Source organism: Bolinopsis microptera, chromosome 2 (assembly GCF_026151205.1).
Source record: "Bolinopsis microptera isolate Bmic1 chromosome 2, MBARI_Bmic_1.0, whole genome shotgun sequence".
NCBI classification, from domain to species: domain Eukaryota; kingdom Metazoa; phylum Ctenophora; class Tentaculata; order Lobata; family Bolinopsidae; genus Bolinopsis; species Bolinopsis microptera.
In genome coordinates, this window is record NC_087073.1 from 6,557,040 (window position 1) to 6,569,022 (window position 11,983).

Sequence of the window (11,983 nt, forward strand, 5' to 3'; positions counted from 1 at the left end):
GATGTGATAGCAGATCAGCAACTTTAATTCATCTTCTCTGCTTGACGTCATGATCGGTCGATATCAAGTCCCCTTCTGCTCCATTTCAGGTTCTATGTTAACCGGCCCGGCAAGCTCTTTAATAGTTACGGTTCATTTTAATTAGAACGTGTCAAGTTATTACGATCATACCCCTCTTTAGCTATCCATTAGGAATAAGATCATTCTAAAGCATGGCGACCACGAAGATAAGCTACTTTGCTGGAATTGAAAGTTTGATCTGAAACAGTAGAATCACAGCTAACAATAGTTTGATACGGTGATTCCTGTCTAGTTGATAACATGGTCAAAGATAAATGAATGCATGTATAAACAATCCAAACTCTTTATCTTAAAGGACCAGTTAACTGAAAAATTTGTAGTCTCCAATTTGGCTAAGATTTAAATCAGCTGTGACAAACTGGTAAAGAATCGTATCGCCGAAAGAACCAACTCTCTAGCGTACGTGTAACGCGTGTTATTGCAATAATAAGCTGTGGCCTCGTGACGTCATAAAGTCCCTCAGTGCGCGCTTGCATAGCGTAATTAACATTACAAATGTTTATCATCGTCAATAAAACACGTGTAACTCACTCAAATTTTAGAATTGTGACTATAACCCTAGTTCTCCAAAATCCTTATAGTTTTGGCTATCATCCTAACTAAAGGAATAGCTGATTGGATGTACAGTGCTCACGTCATGATTTTAAACAGTGATATAGGTTCTTGAACAGTGGCGGGTGAATGTACGGTTAGAAAGTTTCTGCTATTACAACTTATGTCATATGTGATAATTTTGGATTGTTTTCATTGCTTAATTACACAAGCAGGGAGACTGTACCGATTATTTTTCCCCAGTCCATGAAACTCTAACGAATTTAGAAAGGATACAGATAAGTAGGAGTTTGTTCAATTCCGAGAGCAATTATATTTATAGCATAGCGAAATTTCTAACTTTAATCTGCAAGTGTCTGCCAGTACACGAGACAAGAAGTCTGGCTACTTTACGGCCGTTCCTCTGGGACCATTAGTAGAAGTAGCTTCTATCAGAACAGTGCCGTGGAACAGAATTCCCGCCAAAATACCCGGTCTACCAAATAGTAAAATTACTGATTGGAGGTGTGTACGGTGTGAGGTGTGTTTTGAATTAGACTTCCGGCTTACCTAGTTGTTATCCTAATTGCATTATCATCGGTGCATAATATAAATAAACTGCTGGTAAGTTTAAATACCAAGTGCAAACGTGTTCAGTCGATCGACCCACTGAACAACTATAGAATTTCCAAGACCCTATTATTCTCTGGCGATGTATTACGGCACGATCGATTGTTAGATGGCTAAATGACCAACGTTAATCTATACAATTCTAAAACTATGAGCTAGCACTTTAATCTAAAATACCTTTTTTATATTACTCCTGATTTTTACATTTCACGTAAAACATTGTCGCCAGAGGTTGATCATGGACACTAACAGCTTAATTTGAGATAAATGACTTATGAGTTTCTCTAAAGTTAACTCTAAAGTTGTGTAGTCCAGTCATTTATGGACATTTATGGAAATGAACCTGCAAATGTTCTAATACTCACGAAACTTTGCACAGACCTTCCCGAAGTTATGATTAAACGATTTTCGTTTGGAGACATTTTTTGACCGTGGAGAAAACCCAGGAGGGCCACGCCCATATTGACCCAATAACGTAACCGACCCCTTGCTTCTGAAGGTCGTAGAGACTTCAAAATAGGCTTGAACGAAGCCGCATATGCATGTTTATATAGGAGTTATTGAGCAACACATGGCCTAAAATCCTTACTTTTCGATAAATTCGCCAAAAACCATTTTGGGCGTGGTGCTAAGCCCATTTTCGATATGATCGTGATGGAGTCTTCAGACAGGATGCAAAAGAACCGCAATTAGCATATTAATATATGACTTACGAACAAACATATGCCTTAAAGTGCTTACTTTTTCAGTTATTGGCGAAAAACTGATTTTCGGTTCCAGAAATCATGCAAAACTATGGGTATCTGGTTAATGGGGCTATGAAGGCGCTAAAGGTTTTTGAATGTGTGCAAATTGTGCAGAATGGCCATGTTTATATACAACTTATGAAGCAACATGTACCCTAAATTACTTACTTTTCGAGTTATTCGGGGGAAAAGATTGTATTATGTCCATTTTTTACCTGTAAAATACAGTCTCACGAGCTACTCTGCGCGCAAGAGGGACTTTATGACGTCATCGCCAAAATAATACAAACGCTATTTACACGCGTTAGAGAGCAGTTAGAGATTTAGGAATTTCGACTCGTTGCTTAGTTTGCTATTTGTCACAATCTGTCAAAATATGAGGATAACTTTTTTTTCAGTTAACTGGTCCTTTAACAATAATTAAGTCCAGTCATACCACGTTTATCTCGCACTAAGGTATGAATAAGTTGTCTATAGCAGCGCAATAAGTAGCACAGTTACCGTCTACACATGTATATTCTCACTTGGTTCTGTTTTAACTGTACTTTAGTCCGTGGTCTGCTGCACAGTTAAACAATGAACAGGTAGTCCTGAAACATATACAATAGCAGAGATCTGAAGTCGGGGAGCCCCAGGACAATCGCACCTTTAGAAATGGACACAGAGTTAATTCAGTAACGGTTTCTTCTAAGACATGGTCTACTAAGACGATGGGGGCTAATCTAATGGGATATCTACAGAACCCACCCTACCAAGGCATGTGGTGGTTTTGTGAGAGAAGATTCATAATAATCGCATATTAATGAAGTCAAGATTGGACCAGTCACAACAGGCTGACAATCATATCATCTTTATTCTATGTACATATACCATGGAATATAGACGAATAAATGCAGGTTGGCCCGAAATTAGTCAAGGTAGTTATGTTCAGCAAACACTGTTCTACTGTTATATATAGACTATAGTGTGAGTAAGTGATCCGTCCAGAATAATCCAGACCATCTTTTTACCATCGCGTTTATTCTAGGTTACACTGTAAAATACTGAAACTGGATAAAATCTTCAGTTCCGTCATCAAGAAAATACAAAAAAATGTAAAAACAAGATGTGCGAATTTCTTCATGTTCCATCCTCGTGATGTTTGTAGGAGCTCCGAAGTGGTCGAGAAATATACAATGTTGGGTTGTATTATATGTATACGTATATTATACATATACATATAATACAACCCGCATTAGACTGTGAATTAACTGTGAAACACGGCTATAATAAGAGTTGGAAGATTTACTGAAACATTAATTAGTGTTTAACACGTACACATGTTTAACTGCATGTCACTAATTAAATAATATGTTTAACTGCATGTCACTAATCAAATAATTTTTAGGAGTCGACGTAATTATAACACCACTGTCTGTTAATATTAAACTGTGATTACCAGCGGCCATGCATCTCAGAAAACCGATGGATCTGAACTTTTGAAATTTGAATATTAGAACCATTTCTTATGCTGTTTTTGGATACTTTGAATATTTAATGTCAAGTGATGTTTCAAAGTCTAGGAAGTAGGAACCGACCGGTCTAGGTTTTTGGCTGCCGGACCGGAAACGACCGGATATCAATCTATTTACCGGTTTGCCGCATTTTGCCGGACCGGAACAGGGTAATAAGAAGAGAAAATTTGAGGCTGCCGGAAATTGCCGGAAAAGTGAGATTAATGCTTGATTGTGGATTTTTTATCAAATACAATATAAAAAGCCATGTGGACACAATAAGAAATTGCTTACACTTACAGTCCGACTAACTGTGTTCATGCCCTATCTCAAATTTTAACAAATTTTCTGCTCTGCGAGCAGCAGTCACTGGTTGATATGTTGTGCGAGCAGTGCAGAGGTCACTGATTGATCTGATGTATGAGCAGAGCTAGAAACGATTTAGAATAAAATCAAAACGCACATTGCAAGAATTCATTGCGTTTTGCGTAGCACAAATGTAGAAATGTTTCTAGAAGAAAAGCCCAAAATCCAGCTCTCACTCTCTCATAAGTTCGTGGCGTCAATATAACCGAAGATAATGTCCAAAGTTTTTAAATGGCAAAATGACTTTGTTTTATTCCTTGGTAATATAAGGAGAGTTAGCAACGGTTTTGCTTACCACAATTAAGAAGGAACCCTCTGATTGCAATGCTCATGAATAAAGCATTGTTTTGTCATTGGTCTTGTGTCACATAAAATGTCACATGAACGCTGACAGATAACAAGCTACCGTGAATTCACTTGTCACTGAGAGCACTGACTGGATGCCCCTTAGCAAGAATTTAGACAAAAATATACATTTCAGGAACATTTTAAAAAGAAATTTCCGGTTGAATATCCGGCCAAATTCTTGGAAACCGGACCGGACCCGGAACCGGATATTAAGGGGGCCGGGGGGGTCTTCATCAAAATTCTCTCGAAATCGACTTTATAGTTGTTTCTGATAGAGGGGAGTGATATCTATTAGCTGCTTTTGGTCCCGTGGAAAAATATTGTTCCTAGCCGAAATTATCGCCGGTCTAAGGTCAGCGCTTATGTGTAATTGTATTGCGCGAGCGATTTTCAATCGCAAATTCTGAAAATCGAGTCTAAAAATCTATCTTCTCCCACATTTTTTGAGCAATCACCCTGAAACTTTCAGGATATGTTCTAAGGACCATTTAGAAGAGATTGATCATACAAAATTTTGAGATAGGCCTTTAAAAATTTTTTATTCAATTTTGAAAATCTTGGACCTCGTTTTTTTACGATTTTTTGAGGTCCAAGATTTTCAAAATTGAATACAAAATGTTTAAAGGCCTATCTCAAAATTTTGTATGATCAATCTCTTTTAAATGGTCCCTAGAACATATCCTGAACGTTTCAGGGTGATTGCTCAAAAAATGTGGGAGAAGATAGATTTTTAGACTCGATTTTCAGAATTTGCGATTGAAAATCGCTCGCGCAATACAATTACACATAAGCGCTGACCTTAGACCGGCGATAATTTCGACTAGGAACAATATTTTTCCATGGGACCAAAAGCAGCTGATAGATATCACTCCCCTCTATCAGAAACAACTATAAAGTCGATTTCGAGAGAATTTTGATGAAGACCCCCCCGGCCCCCTTAAAGCCGGATATCAGACTGATGAAGTTTATTATTTTTGTATTTACACTTTGTATTATTATAATTAATGTTCCAAATTCCATTAAACTATAAGAATCTGAAGTTACAATTTCATCCCATAAGTCACAGATGTACTTACTCTTATTTTCATTGTACCTTTAAAATTTATTTCTAAACAGGCCGTTTAGCTGTTATGATGGATCAGAAGGGTTCACAGTAAATATCAGGTGGTAAAACGTCTATAATTCCAGCCGGTTGTTGGAGACTGTCTTACAGTTGAATAAAGAAGAAGCATCACTAAAACTACATGATGACACAGCCATGAACCAGATGGTGAAACTTCATTCAAGTCTACACGTGAAGTCTACTGCAATAGTACCATCATTAGTCTGAAAGTTGCGACTCATGATAGTTTTAATGTTCAATGTTAATAGCCAATGCTAGACGTTGATCATATATTTTTGAGTTGCAATATTAGCTAAATCAGACATTGTATTGATGAAGCATCGTGACGCTGACACAATTTTTGGCACATAAACTTGGCACTGTTCGATACTACTAAATAACATGTGTCAGAGCAGTCGAATTCAAGGAAGTAGTTACCAGTAGTTCATGCAGTGTAATTTACCATTATTTATTCACTACCGTTTATATAAGCCAGGTAATGACAGCTGCAAGACTCCAGAGGTCTGTTGCAGTGATATTTATATTTTATGATTATGTATATACTTTGGGAGTCCTGGAGTGTAGCTAGCAGGAGTTGCACTCTGTGGGTACGGCGAGAAGGCTTCCCGCTCACCGCAGGAGGCCAGCGTCCGTTGACCGTAACCGAGAAAGAAAGAGTAGTTTACCAATATTGATTCACTAACGTTACAAATAACGTTTGCAATGAAGATATCTAACAAATCATGACAGAGGCAATCATCACCGAACCTTAGTAAATTTCTATGTTTTTGACCGTGAGAGTTTTCGCTGACGTTAAGCTACGGCCTACCAGTTTTACACTTACAGAGTACGATTTAACCTTTTTACAGTGCACAATTTAAAAGAGGGAATAAGACTTTATGGTTATACTAATAGTAATACATGTTGTTTGAAGTGCCAGCATTATCAAAAGTGTAGAAAATAGAAAATTTTCGATGTGCTAAAAATCTGAAACTGTAATAATTGTCAGAAACGGTTACTTATGACATGCATGATGTAATGGGGCAAGTTGTTTGCATAAATGGATCTGGAAGAATAGAGAGTGTCCGGTGTCACAGATCATTCATTCTTCAATGTCTCAATTCTAAGAAGAATATTATTGATGTACATTGTACGTCGTACGATTACGATCATAATGGAAATATCTGAATAGGTAACGAATCACAAAAGACCTCGTAGTTGGTTCCTGATATAAATCTAGAAAGTATAAGCAATCTAACCATCTACTAATTTATGACAAACAAACCGACGATGTCACGATACAAACCCCTGATCAGCAAATACTCATCAACCATGAATAGCCCTTAATTTCTAACTACGCTTAATCTCTTTGAGCGAGCGTGTATAATAGCGTAACAGTTCCACTCCTATGAGGTGAAATAACAAAGTGTCCTAAGCATAGTTGAGAGTAGGCTACGATGACCGTCCTGTTTTTAAAGAGGCTTATATATAATAATCTATACACGCTTACTCTCACCAGCACATGTTCATTCTATGGGGGTCCTAGTAGGAGTAGTAAGCCGTGTCTTTGTGTAATGCAATAGTTACTTTATCATTATGTAAGTTAAGTTACAGTTAAATAAGTAAAAGCTATTGTAAACCAGATGGTCTCGTTACTTCTGGTCCAGGTTTAGGGGAGGAACAGCTTGGTACGTGGTTTGTGTCTGTTATGACAATAACAGAAATCTTCTGAAGAGCCTTGCACTTGGGAAATATCGGCGAATTTTCAACGAGAACAACAGAGCTACAGAACGAAGAGAAACACTGCTGCTCCTTACAAACTGCAAATAAGTAAATACTCCAAGACTTCATCATACGAGGATGTTAAGAGTTTTATTTGTCTCACAACCAAAATTAGATTTTTCCATTAATATATCAAAATGCAGCTGTACTCATTTACTAAGATCCTTCATAATTCTAGTCAGATTGATCGTTGAAGTAACCACCTGTTTTTTCTTGCACTGGATAATTGGGACGAGTAATCAGGACTAAGGTCAAGTAATCACCAGATCAGCTGTCTCCAGAATTAGATGAACGAATTACGTAGTAGAATGAAGAATTCTAACATACTCTGTTCTCTTCATTAATCTAACAGTGCCCAACACTGCTATCACAACAATTGTCGAGTAGAATATTAATATGCAAAAGTTGTGATTTAAGCCAAAAGTATTGTTGTGACTTAGGCCGCGTATGAGGCAGATCAGCTTTCTCCAGAATTATATGGAAGTATTGAAGTTATCAGAATCGATCTAGGTACCATTGTCCAACACTGCTATCAGTATCATCGAGTAGAATATTAATAGAAATAGCAAATATTTTCAAGGGAAACCAGACAGAAATTGATTAAAGTGGTTTAAAATCGAAATTAGAAATTTGCACAAAATATATGCCAGTACTACTATACGAAATTCGGTAAAAAACCCCAAAATCGCCATATTCAGGTGCCTATAAAGAAAACCATGTTAAAATTATACTAGAGATCTGAAATTTTACAGGGCGTCTAGACGTTGACCAAATCGACTACACTAACGATGCGTTCAAATTTGCAGGCTGTGAATGAATGGGAAAAAAAACGACCAACCGATTTCATTCTCGGTATTTTGCGTTTGGGTACGGTAACAGTAATTTGAATTGATATCAATTCCTTTTGTTTGGAAAAAGGATACACTGACGACGGTCCGCTCTACCCCATTTTGGGTGTTGGTTAAAAATGTAAGTAATAAAAAGTATGAAAAGTTGGAAAATGCATTTGTATTCCAACATGAGGAACGTGCCAACCGTAATAACGCATATAATACAGCCACCATAATATAAACTGAGGATTTATTGAGAAGTGATAATTATGGGATGAGTGAGAATGAAGCTTTCCAAGGAATCATGACGTTCCTAGCCGATATGAGTACCTTAACCTGATTGAATTAGTAGAAAATATCAGTATAAACCGTACTTACCCTGAGCCATCTTGTGTGTTGTTGATTCCGCTAGATCCGCTCACAGGTAGGATTCTGTCTTCGTCATAGGAGTTGTCCATGGTGGGATCTCGAGGGAACAATTAGGTTTAATTCAAAATATTGGCAGAGCATCCATTTGTCGAATCGGCAAATTACATTATCAATATGACAATGAAATCGCTATATGAGCATAAAGAATTGGAAAATGGCTCAAATATTATTTAAGTGATTACAACCATGATGTTAAATGTCTGGATACCCTCTTGCAAATTGGATTCCCAGTTCAAAATATAAATTGAACTGTTCCTGGCACAATAAATCCCAAAATAAAAATTGCAGGATTTATTACTGAGAATCTAAAGCTGCGGAAAGAAGCAGCAAACGTACGACTCACTCAGAAGACTAGTTTTTAAGAGAGTTTCTACCTTGCATATAGACGTAAAGAAGTGTTAAAATTATAAGGACTGTTTTATTATCTTCAATCTTGGCACCTCAGATTATGATTTGCGGGGAGGTAGTATGCTTTTAAATTAGCCATAATCTTTCTAAGTGCCCACAGCAGATATTATCATAACAAACAGGTGCGAGATGTTAGAGTATAATACGTTTTTAATGACTTGTAATTAACACCGAATCATGTTCTTAACACACAGGTTATTCTCTAATGAGAATCTGCATAGTGGCAACTATAACTCCTACAAGAATGTTAACAAAATTACATAGGACTCAAAAACTTTGGTTCTTAGAAATGGAAACTCGAATTTTTGAGAATCGCCTGAAAACATGCTCCCTGAGTTGAGAGAAAACTAAAATTCACAACAGCAGACAGCAAAATAAAGGAAGTCTGGAGGTTCCTAACCAGGTAAAATATAGTCATAGGATATAAATTAGTGATCGAGGGAGCGAGGGGGTATGGGATTATAAATACCCCCGATTAACATAACAAGTCACCACATTAGCCATGGTGGATGGGTGCAGTGATGCACACGATAGATTTATAAGGAGCCACTCATCCGTGAGGGAGCACTGTTTATTGTGGAGAGGTTAACAATAAGCTTTGAAGTGCAGCACCCAGCACCGGCTTTGAAGTACGTGGTAAAATGGGTTGATGAGGGGTAGGGTTACAGTGTCTTAAAAACATTCAGCGCTCGTTAGAGACGGCCAAAACAAGATCTAACTTGTTAATAGGCGGAACTGATGAGAACCGTCAACCTACCAATATTCTATACGATAAGTAAAAATAGGACATCAAGTTACTAAATAGGGCGGTAGTAACTATGAAGTCTCTGCAGCTGCGAATTGTTGCGACTGCACGTGCAATTACAATACCAGTTTCAAGGTTAGCTGATCCCGGTGCTGCATAATTTCACGGTGTTGGAGACTCCCAAAATAGTACCTAGCCAGAGGAAGCACGTGGCTGCGGTTACATGTGGGGATAGGAGGTTTTATTCGACATTAAAGGGTACTAAACTGCTGACTGCAGTACAAGTTTGATTTATTTTGGGGAATAGCAATCCTAGTAGTACCCATTTTCCAATCAAATTGCAGTTCGGAGTCTGTACTAATTCTTAGAGAGGTACTATAATATAACACCGAGGATGCGATGTCGTATTAAGAGACGGATATAAAAATAGTGGCTCTGGTTAAATGACGACAGCTGAAGACGATGAAGATTGTTGTGCAATCATTATAAAATCGGGAAGAGTATTGACGAATTGTCCGCCACCAAGAGAAAACACTCTAAAAATTGCAACAAATCTTGAAACTGTTAAAGATTGCGGTCATTGTTGCAAACCCATCTCCTGATTCAATCTGTTAAAATGGTGTCTATTAATACTGATACGTTATCTTGGAACAACAAATCCTCGGAAGTATGATTCGAGGTAGATCTCGGGCAAAAAATCTAGACAGCAAAAACAAAACTAATGGTCGTCAAGTAAAAGTGAACCACACAGAGCTAGCTTGAACACAACTAGGAACCGACCGGAACGGCTTTTTTGCTGCCGGACCGGACCGGACCGGACCGGATCTCAATAAAAAATCCGGCAAGCCGGACCGGACCGGACCGGATACCGGATTCGGGCTCTTATTGAAAGGCTCGCCGGATTTTACCGGATTTCAAACAGTTGCTGCACGATAATTTCGAATATAGTATCTAGATACCCCCTGACGAGCTGGCGCCTGTGCGCCGTGCACGTGCAACAAATATAGCAATACAATGAGCTCGGACTTGGAGTCTCCAACCTCTGCACAGTGATTCAGACTGTCTGGCGTTTGTGAACATTTTGCGCCAGTATCTAAATTAATCTGCTGAGACTTAGTGTCTCGTCTAAACTGCTGTAGGGCGACAGTCAGCCGGGGATCGCTAAGCTGGGATGATATTTTGATAGTAAGATAATAGTTAAGTTATAAAAAATATAAGTTCACTCGATAAAAATAGGAATGAGTTTAAAATCCGGTTCTGGCTAAAATCAGCATTAAAACCGGACCGGACCGGACCGGATCAAAAACGGCCGGATACCGGACCGGACCGGACCGGACCGGATTTCCGGTCGGTTCTTAAACACAACTACTCGTCTAGACGTACGTAAACAAGATTAGGGTGGCTATTTTGTGGTTTTTGTACTTTAACATCACGCGGGAGAGGGATTATGTTCTTTATTATCCGTACTCCGTAGTACTGAACCACACCTGGCGCACAGTTCGCATCCTGAACCACCTGTTGGGGGCCATTAGGTCCAGATTATTGGCAGGAAGGTGATAAGTACCCCCACTATTATTCAGATCTAGTGGCAGTGACGATATTGGGGGTACTTTAGCGCGGGTTTATAATATAGGATAGGTACTGGGTGTACTTGATAGCGCGCTCATAATAGTGCCAGTTAGGACACTGACTAAGTTATCCTGCACCGTGCTTAAAATGGCATATCAGGCTGCCCACTGCCCAGTCCTTATATCAAAATTTAGTAAGCATGGTCTGCACTTTCTAATTCTTATGTAGGAGCGACTGAATAATATGAAGGAGCGCAATTCAAATACTGGACGTATGAAAATGTCTTAGATAATCGATCAAATTATGAATGATTTCTTTTTTAGTGCCGCTGTATAGGCACTGCTTTTATCGAAGAATTTATGTACTATGGCTACAGATCACAATTTTTTCCGTTTAACGTAAACCCGAGAACGAGTTCCAACTTCAAATTATATTTTTATTTGGGTTATATTTTTATTTGGGTTTCCACGCTAAAAAGAAAGTTCCATCAAAGATTTATATCGAGATCGTCAATGTTTAACTACAGCCATAGGATGAAAACCTTTAGTGTTTTTCGGTATTATTTCGGCATATTATTAGATGCAAATTTAAAATTTGAAATAGCTCCATTTTTAAAACCTTTATTTTTAAAATTTAATCTTTTTCGCTAGAATGTAAACAATTATTAATGACCACTTCGACAGTTTTATATACTTTATAGCTTGTTCTTTATGAAGTTTTATAAATGTTTTTAATATTAATAACGAAAAATATCGTTCTATACATATTATTTTCTAGAGACTCACCATCTATAGAAGTAGGTTGTAATAGTAGGCGTAATTAGGCGTGAGTAGGGCGTTGGTAATGTTACTTTTTCTATTCCAGGAACTCCAGTCGTAAATCGTTAATACGATGTTTTTGTCACATTCTAAATTGAAAGTTAA

General features: G+C 37.9%; 1 protein-coding gene across 1 annotated transcript in view; it reads right to left on the reverse strand.

Annotated features, from left to right (window-relative positions):
- Window positions 1-11,974, reverse strand: part of LOC134811152 (probable G-protein coupled receptor No18) — a 36,389-nt gene extending 24,415 nt beyond the window's left edge. Inside the window, exon 1 of the mRNA XM_063817888.1 lies at window positions 11,846-11,974. Within this exon, the coding sequence (XP_063673958.1) occupies window positions 11,846-11,848 (3 nt within the window). The 5' untranslated portion in view covers window positions 11,849-11,974. The remainder of the gene's footprint in view (window positions 1-11,845) is intronic.
- Between the last annotated feature and the right edge of the window lie 9 nt (window positions 11,975-11,983).